The sequence below is a fragment of the Toxoplasma gondii genome, chromosome XI (assembly GCF_000006565.2).
Source record: "Toxoplasma gondii ME49 chromosome XI, whole genome shotgun sequence".
Lineage (NCBI taxonomy): Eukaryota > Apicomplexa > Conoidasida > Eucoccidiorida > Sarcocystidae > Toxoplasma > Toxoplasma gondii.
In genome coordinates this window covers 6,373,615-6,392,970 of record NC_031479.1, presented here as the reverse complement: position 1 = coordinate 6,392,970, position 19,356 = coordinate 6,373,615, and the positions used below count along the sequence as shown (strand labels likewise).

The 19,356-nt window shown below is 49.3% G+C and overlaps 4 protein-coding genes across 4 annotated transcripts; 1 reads left to right on the top strand and 3 right to left on the bottom strand.

The window, feature by feature from the left end:
• Nucleotides 1–1,461: 1,461 nt before the first annotated feature.
• TGME49_216130 (ubiquitin conjugating enzyme E2, putative) lies at nt 1,462–5,486 on the top strand. Its single transcript, XM_002370882.2, has 5 exons — nt 1,462–1,769; nt 2,708–2,843; nt 3,188–3,277; nt 3,614–3,702; nt 4,041–5,486. The coding sequence occupies exons 1-5, from the start codon at nt 1,755–1,757 to the stop codon at nt 4,392–4,394; spliced, it is 684 nt and encodes a 227-aa protein (XP_002370923.1). The 5' UTR covers nt 1,462–1,754; the 3' UTR covers nt 4,395–5,486.
• A 53-nt stretch (nt 5,487–5,539) lies between these two features.
• Nucleotides 5,540–10,865, bottom strand: TGME49_216140 (tetratricopeptide repeat-containing protein). The gene is made up of 7 exons (XM_002370883.2): nt 9,898–10,865; nt 8,929–9,264; nt 8,628–8,735; nt 8,020–8,208; nt 7,270–7,392; nt 6,834–6,973; nt 5,540–6,286 (listed from the first exon to the last, which is right to left on the bottom strand). Exons 1-7 carry the CDS (start codon nt 10,600–10,602, stop codon nt 6,196–6,198), a joined length of 1,692 nt encoding a protein of 563 aa, XP_002370924.1. The 5' UTR covers nt 10,603–10,865; the 3' UTR covers nt 5,540–6,195.
• Nucleotides 10,866–11,114: 249 nt separating this feature from the next.
• Nucleotides 11,115–16,105, bottom strand: TGME49_216150 (peptidase family M3 protein). Its single transcript, XM_018779715.1, has 8 exons — nt 15,716–16,105; nt 15,032–15,128; nt 14,573–14,722; nt 13,857–14,160; nt 12,980–13,200; nt 12,371–12,447; nt 11,917–12,215; nt 11,115–11,720 (listed from the first exon to the last, which is right to left on the bottom strand). The coding sequence occupies exons 1-8, from the start codon at nt 16,018–16,020 to the stop codon at nt 11,653–11,655; spliced, it is 1,521 nt and encodes a 506-aa protein (XP_018635229.1). The 5' UTR covers nt 16,021–16,105; the 3' UTR covers nt 11,115–11,652.
• On the bottom strand, nt 16,068–19,309 carry TGME49_216155 (hypothetical protein). The gene is made up of 5 exons (XM_018779716.1): nt 19,160–19,309; nt 17,115–18,501; nt 16,858–16,891; nt 16,237–16,765; nt 16,068–16,170 (listed from the first exon to the last, which is right to left on the bottom strand). Exons 2-4 carry the CDS (start codon nt 17,196–17,198, stop codon nt 16,458–16,460), a joined length of 426 nt encoding a protein of 141 aa, XP_018635230.1. The 5' UTR covers nt 17,199–18,501; nt 19,160–19,309; the 3' UTR covers nt 16,068–16,170; nt 16,237–16,457.
• Nucleotides 19,310–19,356: the final 47 nt, after the last annotated feature.

Here is a 19,356-nt window from a genome sequence, read left to right as displayed (position 1 = left end):
CATATTTGTCTCCGAACGACAGAAAATCGCATCCGACGTTAATCCTGTTAATCCAAAAGAATCTAAGATCGTAATCACGTTGACAGCTGATAACGATAGTGAAAACATACGATAGATGCATACTCACTACCACGCGCGTATTTACTGGAGTTCAGGAGGCACACTTGGTGGGAAGAGGCGAAAAATGAAATCGCTGACTACGGTGAACTCGCTGGAGAAGGGTATTTTAATCATTTTCAGACAGGTAGCGGCAAAATGTTGCTGGCATAGGTAAGTGAGGAGTTCCCGGTCCTGAGGCATATAAAGTCCTTGAATGAGTGAACCTTCCAGTCGCGTATCAACTTCGCAAAGCCAACAAAGGTGAGGACAGAGTAAAGCAACTCAAAATTTCACTTCTTCTGTGACCGACGTGGCGAACTGGTTGAATTGACAACTGAACAGATGCGGGTAAAGGTGAGGTCCAACCACTGGGAACACGACTGGTAAAAACAATTTACTCGCCTGTTGTCTGCGATGGTACATTTATTAACTGCTTAAGATACTGCCACCGTACTGAATGATGTCGTTGTGATACGCGCTGCTGAAGCCTCCTGTTGAAGCAGTGAAGGCTGCATAGGAAAGAAGCCCCGCGCGAACACTGCTCACACGGCAAAAAGTCGCCTTCTTTGCGACATCCCTCCGAAAGAGCCTTACTTCACCCAGCAGAACACACAATGTGTCAGCTGAGTAGCAATTTTCACGTGTGTCGAATCGAGCCCTGCTCAGCCTCCATTGCGTAGCTCTTACACTTTGACAAGCTCGGCAAATTAGTTGTAGCCGGCTTCTCGAGCAGTCCATCTCTGTTTTCTGCCGACGATGGGCAGTGTGAAACAATCCCAAATCTTAATTGACGCGGAAAGGGACCAGGCACGTCTTCTCAGACAGCAGACGGCACGCCGTTGTCGCAGCAGCATCACAGAATACACTTCCTTCGTCATCCCCTATATTCGTTTCGCTGTTGGCTTCTCATGTCGGCATATAACTCCCAAGCAAATAACAGTGGAGAAATCTATAGCAAGAGACCGATCTTTATGCGAGCCACTAAAGGACACCTGTTTCGAGGCTTTCCCTGATCTACATCAAAACAGGTGAATCGACTCTGCTAGCGTATCATCCTTTATAAAAAAGCACCCCATAAAAAATTCACCATCAGCAGAAGTATAATACATGCCTATGAATTGTGTGTGAAAACTTTGGCTGGTTTCGATCAACCCGTCGAGCAAATTCTTCCTGCCATGCAATCGCGTGACGTCTCTCCTGTCTGCATGTGGCGGCATGCGGCCCGCGGTCAAAATAATACAACTATGAGCACGATGACACATACACACACAAACGGGGATGTCGAAGAAAATCTTCCAAGCACCGGTGTCAGGTTTTTTATGAGCCAGTCTTGAATGAAAGGAATATCCCTGCACCGTTTGCACAGCCGATATCGCCCTCTGTGGAGGGAGACGCCCTGTGAAAAATCTCAACCGCGTCGCGTCTAGAGGTATCACGATGAGTCGGGTTTCTCACATACCGTTGTGTTGGACTGTGCGCAAGCTCACATGCGACGGCTGAGACTTTCGGTCGACTTTTGTGCCACAGATGATGGAAGAGAAATATTTTGTTCCGTCAAGTCTTCAGTAGACACCGCGTTTCCAAGGAGAGGCTTTTCGGTTCCTTTTTTTTGTTTTATTTGCTCTTTCTAAATTCCACTTAACACCTGCGAAAAGATGTCGAGCCACGCGGTAAGCCATTCAGGAGAACTGAAGGAAAATGACATTTCGTCCTCCTTCTTCTGCAGCAACTTCTTGAGTTCGCCGTTTTTTTGCCGAAGCTGATTGCCCAAGTTTTTCCTCCACAATCTCGTGAGGCGACTCTCTGGCCACTTGGTTGCCCCACCCTGCTGTATCTGTGTTGGCTTTCGACCGAGATGCTATCGCGTGCAAGCGGCTGCTTCATGCTTTGACTGAAGAATGCAGCAGATCTGTTTCGTGTCTTGACAACTCCTTTGTCTATGCGTACGCAGTTCTCGGAAATGAATGGCTACCAGGACAACCAGTGCCTACATTGACAAGAGGAATGCCCTGTCTTGGGGAGGGGGGGAGGAGGGAAAGGCTGGATAGGGGAAGATGCTTGCCTCACTAGTTTGTTGTCTGTGTATGCACACACCACATTTGTTCTCCACATAGATTGTAGAGAAATGCCGGAGGTGCCTGACAGATTGTGAAGGGTGGAACATGGACAGTGAACGCGCGTGCACACAGTAACTCGCCTGATCGGTTACGGTGAACACGAATATCGTACCACCAAAGTCACCGTGGATCTTTTGAAAGAGTTGCTTTCCGTCTAGTATGGCTAATCAAGGGTCGAATGGCAGTGGAGAGACATGGAAGCCGAGCGTATTTTCTTCGTTGATGGCACTGCTTGTTGCCGAATATCTGCTTATACATGCCCTTGAAGCCGCCCATCAGAGGGGCCGTCTGGATTTTGTTCACCATTCGTTCGCCCTACCAGCTAGCAGATCTTCCTTGTCTATAGATCGTAGTTGTCTCGGATTCAGTTCTGCTGTGTAACAGTATTTTTGTCCGTATGTTTCATCTGCCTGTGCTACGCCATACGAGGCGTCCGTATTTGGTGTAAAAACCCTAGTTGATTCGTGTGCGGTGCAACATCGTTTTTGCAGAGAAAACGCTTGATTCGTGATTTTCGCAAGCTACAGACAGATCCTCCCCATGGCGTCAACGGAGCGCCGGTCGGCAACGATATCATGAAATGGAACGCCGTGATCTTCGGTCCGGAGGATACGCCGTGGGAGGGAGGTAAACATTTTGTTTTGCTTTTTCTAACCCGTCGAGTGCCGATGAAATGTATGCATAGTGTGGACAATATGTGAGGGTCGTGTAAAAAGAACAGCGAATACGCTTGCACGGGAATTCCGGCAGATGGCAGGGCAGCCGAGTATCTGCGGGCATCGGTGTCACTGACAGACTGAAGCCCTTTTTCTTGCCCGTTGCTATAGAATAAGTCCTTTCCTCCGAATGAGGATCCGGAAGCTGATGTTGTGTTAGGGAATAATTTGCTCCGCGAGGATGCCACAACATCCCCGTTAATGCTTACTGTTTGTTCATGTTGCTCTGGGATCGGTCCTCGGTTTCTGGTGCAGGCACCTTTCAACTAGAAATGATCTTTAGTAACGAATATCCGAATCGGCCTCCGCTAGTCAAGTTCCTGTCAAAACTCTTTCATCCTAACGGTAGGCGGCCTACGGTGGCCAGGCGGCGTGAACTCGACTTCTTTGTCCTGATGCACGCCTGCAGAAAAAAAATGCTCGTAGGGGGTGAAGGTGTTCGCTTGCACATTGGCGACGATTTTTATGTTTTGCGTACAGTCGATCCATCGTGTGTGATTCAGTTATATGCTGCTTTACGGAGGGCGTCGTGATTAAATAGGGACAGCAGACAACTGAGGATATTATGCAGTTATGTTGCTATTAATGGTATAGTTAGGATGCATTTGAGACTTCTATTCGGTCACCTTATTTTCCGCACGTGATGTGCTGTTCTGGACAAATGTGTGTGTGTGTGTGCAGTCTATAATGATGGCAACATCTGCCTCGATATTCTTCAAACTCAATGGAGTCCGATTTATGACATTTCCGCCATTCTGACATCTATCCAAGTAACCAAATGTTCCGGAGCAACCTGAAAAACCTGCGCAGCGTACGGCACCGCATTTTTACGTGGCAAGGAAAATTTCCTTTAGGTCATGTAGTGGTGCGCTTTAGGTAATTCCCGTCGAACAAGGAAAACTGACCCTCTATGTATGTGTGCAGTATGGAATTTCTATCGGCACAACGCTGTGGATCAGTGGAACGTTGGCATTTCTTGGTAGCTTTAGCAAGTTGTTTCGGTTAGCTGGTTCCTTTGCATGGCTGCCTCTCGCATATACATTAGTCGGCTTTCCCTGTCGCACGATTACGGCATTATGGCATTTGCGCGTCTGGTGCTGTCTTTCAGTCATTGTTAAGTGATCCAAATCCAAGCAGCCCTGCTAACCAGGAAGCAGCTCGGTTGTATGCGGAGAACCGTCGCGAATACAATCGCCGCGTTCAACAGTGTGTGAACGAGTCGTGGGCGGCGGTCCCCAGTGAGCCACCCAACGAGACGGCGCAACAGTCCCCCGCTGCCACCTCAAGTCAAACTGCGCCGGCAACGGATGGTCCCTCTGCTACACAGAGTGGGGCCACAGGTGGACGCTTCGGGTCTGTGGATGGCGCGTCTGATCAGCGGCCTGGTGAGCCAACATTAACGATAAGAAACTCTGGAGAAGCTCCGTCATCTCCGCCCCCGCCTGCCGACTCTATGGCATGACAGTTCCTTTCCTCGAATAGTTGAGTCGTGTGTCAGGAGAGATCGGTAGAGAATGACCCACTGGGGTAAAGGAGTGCTGTGCATAAAAACAGTTGTTTTCCATTCCAGCAGCGGTCTGTCCACGCGAAGTCGGTGGATGCTGTGATTTTTGCGATATTCGGCTTCGTGACTTATCAAAGACTTTTCGTGACCCGAACCCGTCATACGTCATTTTTTAGCCACTACGGGAAAGCGGCTTCTCTACGTGCCCGTCATGGAAACGCGGTTCTTCTGTTGGCTGAATGTTCCACGTGCACACCGCCAAACAGGAGTCGTACCTGCTCGTCATGCGAGAAATTTTGGTCATCTCTCTCAGTGTAACCGGCGACCGGAGAAGTGTGTGGGACTAATTTTTCGTTATTCTGGAGACTGACTCAGTATAGGCAAACTGGAACAGTGAATCCCAGATCAAGGACGTGGTGCCAACGAATACCGTTGGCTACATTGGAAACGTGGCTTAGACGTTCGCCTTCCGGGGTATCGAGCGCTTCGCGTTCACACGAGAAAAATGAAATAGCGACGTACCTCCTCGATCACTACGCATCATCCTGTGGTCATTTTCGAGACCAATTCTCCCTGCGTGGCCCAAAGGCGCGCAAAGAAGAGAGCTTAAACGGGTGTGCACCATGGCTGTCAACTTCCTATCGCCGTGCTACATACTCTGTGATCCCATGGTGACACTAGATAGTGAGTGTGAAACCGGTGGTGGCTGAGTTGTCTGTGATCTGTCTCGGGCGTCACACAACTGAAAAGCTGCATATCGGTTCTAGCAAGTATCTGATTAATGTATTGATAGTTTATATCGTATGCGCCGGATTTCCGTCGACCGGCAGGCTTCCACTTTCCTTTGATACATGCCACGGTCGCAAGCGCATTTCCACTCTTCACCGGTCCCCCTTTAATGCACCGGCTTCGCAGCGTGTGTTAAGTGTACGTTCTTGACGACCTAGAGGAGCAGTGCTCAGCTGGCCGAGCCGTTGGCCGATGGCGCTCGCCCGGTCTCTCAACATGCTTACAGCGCCCCTCCGGTGGCGAAAGAAGCTCTCCGCGCCGATGTACTTATCAACCTTCAAAACCATAAACCGAAACGTTCATATGCCAAACTGTGATACATTAGCTCCTAGCATTGACTGTCAAATTGTTGAGTCGTTAGATGTGACTGTTCAGACATCAGGATGTGGCCACAGCCTCTCTATCCACCAGAAGTTAAGCAATTTCAATACATTCAACAGTCGAATGGCTGCGCAACGAACTTATCTATGGCAGGAGCAGCAGGTTCGAAGCGTTTATGACTTAACACACCCCGGAGAATAGTACTGCCGAGTGGGATTACACTGAAGATGGATTAAATCTTCTGAGCTCAACGCCCATCCTACACGCTGTCAAGGACTCCACCCGGACAAAACTGGCAGGTGGTCGTCTGAGAGGCACTTTTTTTTTTTGAAAACGGGCAGTGATTCCACGTTCCCACACATCCAAGTCTCGTGTTTCGCGAAAACCGCATCCGGGTTTCGCGCGTCGCAGTGGTCTGACGCTGTAGTGTTTGGTTTTACGGTTACTCATTCAAAAATCTTCTTTACTGCGACACTGAACCTCCCGGAATTTACATCCCTGTAGCACGGAACGGTGCGCTGTTGAACCTCCCGTCCAATCAGTTTCCATGGTGGATAACGAGCTGGGCACGACATGCTCTTCGGCGCCGACGCGGCTGCAGGGGTGGAATATTCTGCCTCCGCGCCAAGTTGCACGCGTACGTTCATGATCAGCCGTTTATCTCGACCACGGATGGCGGAGCTTGATCCTGTTTTGTCTGGTTTCGCCTCGACATCGTTATAGCATGCTTTAGCTCCGATCTGCATGTGCAAACGTTTCGACGCAACTGGTAAATTCCTCCACGATGTGTGTCGTCTTGATCCTTCTCAGTCATGATAGTCCTGTACACCCTGTAGCGAAACTTCCGCTTCTGAAGACCAAGCCCTCCTCTAAGTTTAGGCACGGCAGTAATCCGCATGACTATGTACGACACTAGTTCTCATTCAACGACGGTCATTGTGTTGCTTATGACTGGTCTTCCGCTCGTATCCAGCAGTACCCTTAAGTTGCCTTATAAATACTTTTCTGAAGTACTACACACAATTCAATCAACGTATGTCTCGCAGGTTACACCAGACGCTCGAGCTCTGTGGGTACTGAACTCAAAAACCTTCGCAAGGATGGTACAAACAGTCGTAGCTGTATTCGTCATTTTGTCAAACGAATCCCACTCCCCACCGGCCCCGTCCCCCCAATATGTGTGTTGAACAAACGCAATAATTTATTCTTCAATATATTGCTTCATATTCGGCTTGCCCGGGCGTATAGTCCAGTGACTTCTGTGCTCGAGTACGTATGTGAACTTACATAAGCTCCTCATCCCTAACAGGCTCCCTTGTACACGCCTCATATAGTTGCTTCGTGTACTCGTCACTTTGATTCTTCGCCTTGTATACACGGGCTTTTGCCGCATACCCTTTGCTCCACAGAGGGTCTAGTTCTGTAGCCTGAAGACATACGTGGGATGCTTGCTCCAAGCACATGACACTTTAATAAACGTGGGGGTTGTTCGACATGCGAAACGCTTGTGGGCAAAAGGTGGCTACTATACACGGTATGCGTGTGGTCCCGGACGATTGTTTTTCGTATGGTGTTGGGTAGTGCAAAGGCAACGTCTTCGAGAACTCGCGCGCCCTGACGTGATGAAACCAACTACCGCTGCGTACTATTACCCGGTTGCTTTATCAAGAGGAAGCTGGAAGATTTTTCGAAAGTTATCACCGCACGACTGTGGTTTTCCTACTTGTTGAGCGTCCGCTTCCGCTGCCTCGAGATCTCCCAAGCTTATATACATCATGCTCCTCGACGCGTAAAGCATCGCCCGCGCTTCCTTCGTTGTTTCGTTAGCCGGAATTCGCTCAAGAGCCTAAAACGCAGTGATCACGCCTCAGTCAATGTTACCGCAGCCGGGAGCACAGTTTGACAGACATTATGACATGTGTTGCGGTCTTACGGAACAGCTATACACTACAATTACCGTCGAGAGGTGTCACCTATCCGTCTTCCTTGACTGCCCGGGTGTCGCTAGCGAGAAGTCACCGAGTGAACGGCAATTTGACTGACGTGCTAACGAGATCGCATTGATGCGCCTGAATCTCCACTCCGTGTTCATCTCTAGCGGGCCTGCAACGGTACCATGAATATTCATGGATGGTCTTCGGAGCATATCAATCATTTTCGTCAATGAGTAACCTCACTTGAAATCTCTCCGCGCACACTAGCAAGTCTGTCTGCGGGAGAATTCGACGTAAAGACTTTGCTTCGCCAAAGCCTCAGACGGACATTCAGACCGCCAAACCCGTTTCGTCAGCATCGCCAAGTGACGTTTGCCACGCGAAACGACGTACAATACTTCCTTTAATGACACACTGACTGCAACAACCTATACAGTCAGATCTGAGTTAACGGCGTACTGCAGTGTATGGGCGGTGAACTTAGCTGTCTACCCTAGATGGTTGTTACACTGCACAATTTTTAAAGTAGCATTCCGTACCTGCGTGTACTTGTCGACTGCCAGGGCGTAATCCCCTGCTTCGTTAAACGCATCTGCATCCGCCTTTGCTTTCATCGCGTCACTCAAATGCTGTTGCGCCGCAGTACCTACAACCCTTTCACCTGCTTTCTTTTGTTTGTCTGCTTCCAACGCATTCATCTCACAGCGCTTCTTGCGAGCCTCCTGCAGCTGAACACAGTCATGAAGCTTCACATAAAAGCTGGTTTCATGTGCACCTTGTTGAAGGGATGGTGTACTGGGCCCCCTTCACTGTATGACACAAGTGTACCCTCATTCAGAGGTGCTGGTGACCAGCCCCTATTTCAGCAGCATGTTCTGTCGGTGTTCCCTTCTGCTGCTTGGTTTATCCACCGGGACGATTGCAAGAGTTTTTCCTGTCACACGAGGCGACTACTCTTACGAAAAAGTAACCGCGTTTACCGTAGCACTGCTATTGAGACTCCTTAGCGCATATTCCCGCCTAGACAAACCCATACTGAGCTTCTCATTTGTTCAAGCGAGAACTGCATTCGCTCTAACGTTTCCCGTGTCGATACCCTTTTCGTATGCCAACCCGCTCCACACACAATTGACTTCCGTTGTCTTACTGCTGTGAAAATTTTGCCTTGGTCAGTTATAAGTGCCGTTCTGTCTTTAAGCAGATCCGCCACCGCCCAATTCTGGTTTTGCATTGCTAAATCAAACGCTGTCAGACCCTGTAACAAAAACAGCGACACGAGTGTGGATCTTTCAAAGCTCTGCCACAAGTGCCTCCCTCTCTAAGTTGTCCCAACTTTACTGCACAATTTCCGTTCAGTAGTCTCACTTCAATGGCGTAACTATGCCACTTCAAGTGAAGCTTTTCGCCAGTTGAGAGAAGAACGGAAATCGGACAGACACAGTCCTCACCTGCGTCGTCACATCAGGGTCCGCCCCCGCCTCGAGCAACGCCATCGTAGCACGGTATGCACCGCTCTCTGCGGCGCACTGGAGCGCCGTCCAGTTGTGTTTGTCTCGGATATTCGGATTTGCTTTGTAATTCAGTAATAGCTCTGCAATGCAATCCTGACGTGCGTTGCACGCCAACAACAGAGGCGGAGGGAATACCGATAGATGGAGTCGCTTTTCGTTGAATGGGTAATTAGGATCAGCCCCTTTCTGTAGCAGCAACTCTGCCGCCCCATAATGCTTATTCGTCACTGCGTACTGCAAAGGACTGCCAGAAGCCTCTGCAAAGCAGTTGACCTGGAGCACAACGTTAGCAAGTCACGATTCTGAACATGCGTATCGTAGCCTCGACCCTTACGACGGCCGCAAAAGGTACGGTGACAGCGAATCTGAACTGGTTCGACTGCATTCGATTTGCTCTCCTGCTCTACTGCACAAACGGGACGCCATGGGACGAACGAAAAACACGGCTCCGACGCGAACGGAAACGGTGTAGAGAGGACTTATAGTCCATGCTATAGTCACTTCACCTATGCCGGAGCTTGTCAGGACACTTTCACGAGCGTGTGCCAGACAATGAAGTTTCACTTTTTAGACACGCCGATGCCAACAGTGAATCCATCGTAAGGATACGCGGCGGCTCTGTCGAGGCTGCACCCAAAGCAGAACTATTGCCAAAGGCCACGGGACATCAAACACAGCCTCGCTGACTGCAACTATCAAACGTGCTGTTCAGACTGTAAGAACTCCGGTAGACTGCATGAGACGCAAGGCGCTCAGGGCACACCACCTGGAACACAAGCTTCGGAATGAATTGCCTGTGGCGTCACACACGTAGAAAACAGAGGATCGGCTGCAGCCAGTCGCCCCCTGTGGAGGAGCCACAAGTTCACTCTTGAAAAGTCCTCCCTTTTCTGTTTCGATGCTGACCTCTGCTCCCGCATCCAGCACGGCTGTCACGCATGACTCGTCGCCGCTCTCCGCGGCTAAGTGGAGGGCTGTGATGCCGGTTTGGCTTCTTTTTTTCACATCAGCGCCGAAGTTCAGTAACAAATTGACCAAGAGGACATCTCCAGCCCGGCAAGCGATCATTAGGGCAGTTTCACCTGTACTATCCTTGTAATCGACTATGGTAGGACATGCCTTCAGTATCCACTCTGCGTTGACAGGACGCCTCCCCAAGCACGCGTAATGCAGAGCTGTCCTGCCCAGGTCATCTTTGAAGGCAGGTAAAAGAGATCCGAAATCGGCCGGATTACCTGCCTCTTCTTTCAACAGTTGACCTCCTGTCGTTCCTCCCACGGCCTTTTCGAGTCCTGCACTCACATCCCGCGGACCTTTGCAGAATGCAGCCTGCAAAAGGCTTACGACAGCATCTCTTTCAGATTCTCGATCAATTGGAATGCTTGACAGTGTATCGCGACGGCGACGGGGCCCGTTATCTCCATCTGGAGTCATGCTTGCTGTCGCCATTTCTCCAGTTGTCCAACGCACAAGCCCACCGCCGTCATCACAAGCTGTCTGTCTCCCTAACAGCGGGCCAAGGTCCACCTCTCTCGGGCGACGTACAAAAGTCCACCTTGCGATGTGACTGTCTACAAGTAATATCTGTCCCACACGGAAACCAGCTAGCATAAGAGGTTACCGTACGCCAAGCACAAACGCTTTTCCTTTCAACCAGCGTTGCTAGAAACCACCGTCGTGTGCACACATGTGCAACGTCCAGTGAAGGGATCATCCCTGCTGAACAACCGGTGACTCGCACGCTTTAGTTCCACGTTATAAACAGGTATGCAGACCGCACGTACATATATAAGGTGCGTAAAAAGTACACCTTTTCCGATCTAATGCGTTGCACATCGAAGTATCTGAGCTGTTAGGCGAAACCACAAAACGCCACACTGCCTTCTTGTGTTGAATATATGCGTTGCCTCCCTTCCCTCATAGTGCTGGTCGCAGCTTTCTATCGATGCGACGGCAGACGATTGCGACGGTGGTGCAATAGAAAGGCCGCCATTCGATCCACCTGCCAACACGGCAGAGGGCTAGGGAACCCGGCTCGAGGGTGTGATACCCAATCCGAATACTACCAGCGGATTCTTCGATGCGTGGTGCGCCGCCTATTGGCCGAAAATGTGAGCTTCCTTTTTCCTCTGGGGGTAGAAATGTCTTATGGAGGCGTTTAGTCGCACAGCGCCGGTTCTCCTAAGCGTACTCGTGTATAACACAACGGCGCCACGAATGTCCCCCAGTGCATCGAGTATGCGGTATCACGGATGCTACACTGGCGGGGGACGACATGGCGGCGGTATTATTGTCAGCAACGAAAGCTGGCCGGTTGGTCGTTGAATACGAATTCGAGACTACTGGTCCCAACGGCGAGACGCGAAAAAATTTCGGCCCGTGACATTCGAACAGTTCACTGTTTTGAATCTTGAGGGACGCAAGATCGAGAAACGGTGCCAGCTCCACAGCCAACAACACCAGACATCCCTAGACAGACTCTCAGTCCAACTAAAACTGCAGCCATGAGGCACAACCTGACGTTTTGCATGATTCTTTTCGCCGAATTGAATCTCAGGCATGATTCTCCACCATCGATAACGTACGCCGTCCCGTATGTGCAAACACGCTGCCACCTGCGTGGGTGTTTCAAGTGCGTAGAGGTAGCCTCCTAAAAGGAATTCAGTAGCGCGAAGCCTCTATGTATCCTAGTTCTGACGCTAATCGTTCCGCCCGTTCGACTGCAGTACCTGCCGAAGACGACAAGAGAGTGATTGCCTGGTCTCGAATACTGCCACACGTCACTGCGACGACCAGCGCTATACGTCATTTCAGACCTTCATAGGGGCATCACAAGGAAATGAGTGCGTAAAGGGCAGGCTGCATTAGTTCGCTTGGAGTGATCCCTGAACACACGATACTTATGGTATCGGAAAGAATCCTCACCTAGTCTCATGCCGATAGCGTCTCTCCAGAATGACGGTGTTGTGGGGTCGAGTCCAAAAGGGCGGAGGGCTGTCTCCAAGTCGGCCGTGTCGCCAGCCTGGAGAAAACTAATAAATTTTTCTTCAAAGTCGCTGCCATCGTTTTGCGTTCTCGCTGCGAGCAGCGAACCTACCAGAAGGTCCGCAAGGGCGTAAGAGTAGACATAAAACGGGGCCTTTGTGAAGTGGTGGACAGTGCTCCAGTCTTTTTCAATGCCGGCATAGTCATCGAACACGTCCCCCTCGTCGCCAAAAAATTCCCTGCACGCACACTGTAGTGTCCGTCTCCTCATTTCAGCCTATCGAGTAACCGCTGTTCTGTAAGATGGCTATGTCGAGTAAATGCCTGATCATGACGATTACACTCGCTTTCGCTGGGGAAAGCGAAGTAGAGTGGTTGCGAGTAATTAGCCTACTTGGTGCTCTGTAGCCACAATCGGTCGAATTCGTCGTCCCCCACGATCCCTGAGAGCCGGGTCTCGTGCACAAGTTCCTAAGAAAGGGGAACAAGTTGACAGTGCATAAAGCGGGGAATGCCGTAGAGGCCTGGCAGCGTTCTGTCTAGCGGCTAGTGGCCATATTGCATTTTCACGTACGTGTCCTTCCCAAGAATTCAAGAAAAAAGTAGACACATCAGCTGAAGGACCTCGGAAGGCGTTTTAAAGCCAGACGTGACTCAATTAGTTTTACTATCGCATGGCCAAAGCTGTGTCATTTTCACGCATGGGCGCCACACAGTCGAGGGTAACACACAGGAAAAAAACTCCTTCCAACTATACTTCGTCACGCTCGAAGACATAGCCTAAAAACTAACGTACGTAAGGTTGAATGCCTTAACGTAACTGATGACCGAAACTCGAGTCTGGTTTAAGACTGTGACACACTAGTTGTGTTTCTCTGACAAAAAGGGATTCTTTTTCCGGGCCTAAATCTTTTCAGGACCCATTCAAAAAGCTTTGCCACACACTGCCGTTTCGTCCTGGGGCAGCGTACAAGCAGTAAATAACGAAGGTCGGCTTACGAACCTCGAACCGATCGAAAGAAACTTGGCGAGTGATGGTGCCGACCAAGCTGTCCAGGTGTTCCACAAGCATTTCTAGAACTTTGTGTGGAGATTCCGTTTGGTCCAAGAGATGAAAGAAGACGACGGTTTCACCCATCAAGCTTGCAGTCTCTGCCAGTGGAAGAGGGGGATGGTATTGCAAGTTGCCCTGCTCGTATGCAAGCAGGAAGTGAATGGCGTGTCCTGCAGCAAAAAGCTCAGGCGGTTGCCCCGTTCACTACGTGTGCTCACCAGATGAGAGCTCTTTGGCAGAACGACAGTCATGTCATGTGCGTATCTATGGTCTCCTTGTCACAGCACTCACATTGATACTCGGCCAAGGAACACAAACGAAGATACCTAAACTTCAAACTGAAACATGAAGCAACCAACCAATGGAAAAGCGCTACTAAAGAACTTAAGTTCAAGAAGGATAGCGAAGGAGGGTCGTAATGAAATTTGTCATGTCGAAGAATGTCGGATAGAATGCAGATGGCGGGGGAGGGGGGCAAAGTGCCCTGGAGTAATAAGGAGCCAGAACTCTCTTTCCAGAGTTAGACAGAAAAACACTTCAAGAAAAAGTCGGAGACAGGAAGTGCGACTTGCTGACCTCGTGCAGATCAGAAATACCACCAAAGCAGAGCACTAGCCTAGTGACGTCAAAAGCAAGAAATCACATCTTTTGGAACCTTTCCCAACCCTTGTGAGGAATGGGTAGTTGGTGCCCCGCGCGTCCGTTAGCCTCGTTCTCCTTTCTCTTGCCTGGATTCCACGAGGTACATTTTGTTGCTGGCAAGATGGACACCAGAACACACTGTGGGGAGATAAACCTGTGGGAATCAGCGATTCTTCTGCCTGACCTGCTTCGTGGGCCAGTGTCTGGACGTTCGCCTTGACGCCAGTGTGGGTCATGAGAATAAATGGACCAGTAGCCGGTGTGCCACCACTACAAAAAGCACCCGTCTGCTTTCCGTCCGCGGGAGCCGCATCAATGCGTCCTTCATTCAGCAACTTCTCGAAAAGCCTCACGAACACAGGAGAGAAGCTAGCATAACCGTTTTTGACTGTCTCGACTGCTTGGCACCACGGGACGCGTGCGGTCGCTTCCGCCGACGAATCTTTGGTTAAGGTCAAGGGGGCCAGACGATCCACGAAAGAAAATGTCTGGATGTCAAAATACACAAAGGGAACGGGCAAATGTAATATCACGGAACAGACTTGAGAGAACCGTTGCCACTTTTTAATGGTCGGCATTCGGGTGTGAAGCCGTGGAACCGACAATTCGCAGACGTATTTGTCTTGATAAACAAAGTAATTGGCCACCATAGTACTCATTACACAGAGAATCATTATTCTTGTGAACTATATGGATTGCTACCTAGTGGTCTGTAGCACATTCCCATAAACAGTGTTGTTTCCGGTTTCGATAAGCGGTGTAGTTCCGTAGAGAACCCGGGCCGAGTACAACTCTAGCACTTATAGTTGTTTGATACTCATGTAACAGAATTCAGTACATGACGAGACAGTCTGGATGAATTTTTCTTCGGTGAAAATCAGTCCCTGTTGTTTGGCTCACCTTGATCTTCCCTGTTGCAGTAAGAAGCCGCTTCTTCAGGAGCATGGCTCGCCTCGTGACTTGGACACCTTCTTCCTTCACTGCAGCTATGAGTGCATTGACTATTTCATCGGATATGCTGTTCAGTACGTTTCTCCGGGAGCGCGGGGACTGTCAAATACATACCAGCAATTACATTTGGGTGCCACATTTGTATCATGTTGCATACGAGTACACCTTACGGGCACGCATATACATATATTTTTATATTGACGGTGTGCAGACGCAAGAATGTAAGTTATTCGCTGCAACACTACTAATATCTGGATGCAGAGGCGTGTGGAAACGTCTAGCCAAGTATGCATGTATACTTATATCCTTGCACAATTGTATGAATGCAGATCTACATGTGTGTAAGTAGGTAAATATTTTCGTGCATTGCCATTTCGTTGCATTACATTCAAGTGGAGTACGTCCTACGTGGTATCCTCTTTCTCGTGTTTCGATGATCCAGTTGCCCACGACCATATTCAGGGCAAGGGCGGCGAATTTGTCAATGCGATTCTCGACAATTCCACTGCATCCACGCGGAGACACAGCACGCGTATTCCCATGGACACACATGCACGCCGAATCACTTTCCGTAGGCAGTTTTCCTGTTAGCCACTGACGCACCACTGAAACAAACAAACAAACCGTAGTTCTTCCCTCGGAAATATTTAGTTTTTTACGCACTATGCAACACTCATACCGTTACTGGAACTACGTCAAAAAAGGCTCGACCACGGTTTATAGACTGAGCTGCTAGAGCGGACGGACGGAGATCGCAGGAGGGGCTGACAAAGATGGAGAACTCGCTCCCTGTCTGGTATGTTGAGTACTGATGCCACATATCAATGAGCTTTCACAAGTGAGGAAGAAAGCTAAGCCAGAACGCAATGATCAAGAACAGACATGTGACTTTATAGAGAACCTGTTTTTGATTGAACGAACCTTATTCACATGTACAGCAGCATCGAAACAAGGCAAGTCACGCCGAATAATATCTCGACGTCAATATTTTCATTCTGTAGGACACATAACGAATCGGCTCCATTGTAAAAGCAACAAAATCCTATCGTCACTGCTGTGTGTTACCAGAAACCATTTGCACCGCGACCTCACTCCTTAATTGCTTGTTGCCCGAGGTGTCGCGTTTCTTGGTTTTCGCTACGCATAAATTCTCGTATCTGTGAGTAGGAGAGAGCCTCTGGTTGTCCTGCTATTCGGAAGGTCGAGGAACTTAGCTGCTTCCGATAAGCTTTGACAGCAGTGTCAGGTGATGTCCACGGCGCACGGACGTTAAGTGCCCTTTCGATAGCCTCGTCTAGTAAAAACTGTCCTTGTAGTCGAATTCGTCCGACGAAAGCATGATACCGGCGGACGCGCTCATCCGCGGAAAGCAGCTCCTCTAGCGTCTCGGACGGCATATGCGCAATTTCATGCACAATAAATGCCAAATGATCTGCCCGTATTCTTCCACAGTAAACAAGCCCCAAAAAAACGACGGTTTACGGGGGACTGGAGCAGTAACCGACACCCCACCATAGCGGCACCTGTCCACGAATGCTTCCAAATGACTATATGAAAATGTATGCTTGTACAGCGACATTCGCATGAACCGTTGCACGCACATGTGGACGTACAAGCTCGAATATGGTGCAAGTACGCGCACGCATACTGGTGCACGCATATGCGTCTGGCAGTCGTTACTACTTCGATTTAAACTCCACGGATTCTCCAGACCACATACGCGCGTACACACACGTATATAAAGACGTGCCTACATTACCAGAGTGGAGACAGCAGCGGTCAGTTGTTGCGGGTTTTAAAAATTACAAGGGGATGTTGCTTTCGCTACTGAAATTCACCTGCTCGCCCTAGTATCCGCTTTACTTCTCTTCCTTCTGAGCGTGTCGTCAGCCAAATTTTGGCTCGTCTTCAAGCTCCAGTACAGGGCAAACCTGTCGAGTTCTTCGTCTATCTTTTCATATTCTTCTAATGCATCTCCAAGAGATCTGTCCAAGGTTCCACGGTGCTGCTCAGCGAACGCTATAGCTCTCTCCTCAAGTCTGTCCAGAACTGCGTCATCAGCGGTATTTCGCTCGTCTTCTCGCAGCCGAGGAAAGTGTTCCTCGAGATTCCATCGTGGTGCATTTCTGGAGCAGGTTGTGCCTGCACGTAAGGCGTTTTAATTGTCAGAGCTGAAATGCATATGCTTCCCCATGTCGGTTTCAAGAGTGTCCGGATATAGTTTTCTCGCTTACCCGTCACAAATGAAGACGTGATTTCAGTCTCAGCCTGTAGAGGACCCGGAAACAACGGAGCCAATCGCTTGGGATAAAAGTGTTACCAGGGTTCCCTGCAGGTCTCTTCAGCGGAAGTCAGCCAGATATGCACCTCTCAATTTTTAGGAGCAATACCGCAGCCGACACAAGGCTTGTTAGCGTCATTGTTATTTTGCCGGAATCCGGTGTTCTAAATAACGAATCCATACTATCCTCAACCGCACATTTGAGCTTACCTGAAAATCTTTATCAGACGTCCCGGAAACAACGTAGATTCCACAGTATAGAAACGGCACCAGACGCACACATTTGCTCTTCATGGTGGTCAAATACGGCCAATGACAGAGTTCAAATGCACTTCCTTAAAAGACGTCTGCTTCGACAGCTAGTGGGAGTGGTGCCACAGGTGAAACTTTGTCAGGGAAAATGCAGTATTCGCCGTGAGGCATAATCACTTGATCAATATAGTGCCTCCGCTCTTCACAGTCACACCAGTTCAGAGGTAAATGGAAACTTCCTTTCACTTCTAAAGGCGTTAAGGCTGAAACGCGTGAGCAGATGCACGTACATAGCTTAGTCAAGAGAGTTGGAACAATTATTCTGGGGACCCGATCAGCTGTATGGATTTGGAATTGCTAACGCCCAGTTGTCGTGGAAATAAGAAGGGGACGTGTAAGATGAAGAACTCTTACGAAGTGACGAAGCAAATATAGAAAGTGAGGCGATCAGGAGTTTATAAGGGCACAATGAGTAATCATCCAAGAGTTGATTTTCTCGTTTTACAGTTGGCTCAAAAGTCGCAATGGTCATACGACCCTTTGTTAGTCCGATGTCAGTGTCCGCAAGTTTCAGTGGAGTCCACAGTCCACAAGCGGGGCATGTCATATCCGACAAAGACAATTTCACCGAACAAACCATAGGCTGCCGCTCTCTCTCTCTCGTGTCTCACTTCTGTCTCGTGCATTCGTTTCTCTTGGCGAGTTGCGCAAGATGCCCGCCTCTGTCTCATCTTCCTCGTGGAGCTTCTCTGCAGTTTTTCCGCGAACGCCTCCAAAGGAAGACGGTCGGCAGATCGTAACTGGTTTACCTGGACTCTGAACTACGTCACATACGTGAAGGATACAGTGTGAATATAGACAACCACTGTACTCACGCATCCTTCCTGGGGCGTAGCATATGAGACCAGAAAATTCATTATGAAATAAACACGCGAAAACGGAAACCACCAGTTTTGAGAGTCTACAGCATGCGCTGGCGAACACTGCATTTAACAAGTTTTCTTACACAGTTTTACTTCAAAGCACTAAAGTGGTGTGCTTGTGGCTGATGAAGTGGTTTTCCTTGACTGACGTCGGGAACACCTTGCAGCAAACAGCCCGCTGAGAAAGAGTCTTTTCTTCGATCATCCATCTGATTTTGCAAAAAATGGAGAGGCCTCAGGTGTATGAAGCGCGCTCCCGTTCAACTGCATATGAACCTAGGCACTTCTTTGCCATAATGCAAGATGGGACAATACAAATTTCCGTGTCAGCCCGCTATCCTAGATGCGGCAATGAAGTCCTTCTTAAGCACACACATGAGTGGCTGTCCGTTGTGCAACGCTTGGGTGAACGAGATATCAACCTGGTTCAGACAAGGGAAAAAATATTCATTAGTTCCGGAAACACGGACCTGTGTGGTGCGTCAAAAATGAAGACCATGAGTAAAACTGTCACCTTGTTGGAGCGAGTGTACTGTCTGACGTTACGGATCAGGGCCACCACTGACACAGTTGCTGAGGAATACCTTTTTATAAAGACCGGGCACGAACCACATCCCTAAGATGAAACTCATTGGTTAATCTTACGCTGGCGTGAAGCCCTCAGCGCTTCGTTGTTATCATGTTCAGCTCTCTGACAGCCTGGCGATTCTTCATCAGTCCCCATCGGAAGACGCACAAAGTTTGTCAATACAAACAACTGATGCATGAGCAACAAATCCGGCCGATACTGTTGCGGCCATTAAGCGAACCCGACGTGATCCTATGTTTGAGAAATGTGAACCAGATACACAGGACTTCGTCGGCTTTCGGTAACCCGTTCTGCGCAGCGCTTCTTCGGTTCAAAGTAAAGTTGGGTGCCCATTGGAAGCCCTGAAAACTCACCGAGACTGCATCTCGCTTCTGTTTTTTAATTGGGCGACTCACCGTTGTAGCAGTGCATCTGATTGCCACCTACCTGGACAGCTGGTGCCGTCATCTTTCGTGGACACAGTTGACAGAGCACGCCGTGCACTATCTCACTTTTTCTCCGACTTTGATGGTATGTCGCTTGGACGGTCGGAAGGCTGACACTGGAGTCTACACCATTCGAATTGCCTCTTTACATATCCGCTAGTGAGCGACAATGTACGCTGTAGCGTAGGGTTGCAGCTGCAACGAAGCATCAATATTGTGACTCAGGCAGCACCAGCTCTCCCGTTCGCAATCTGTCATTTGAA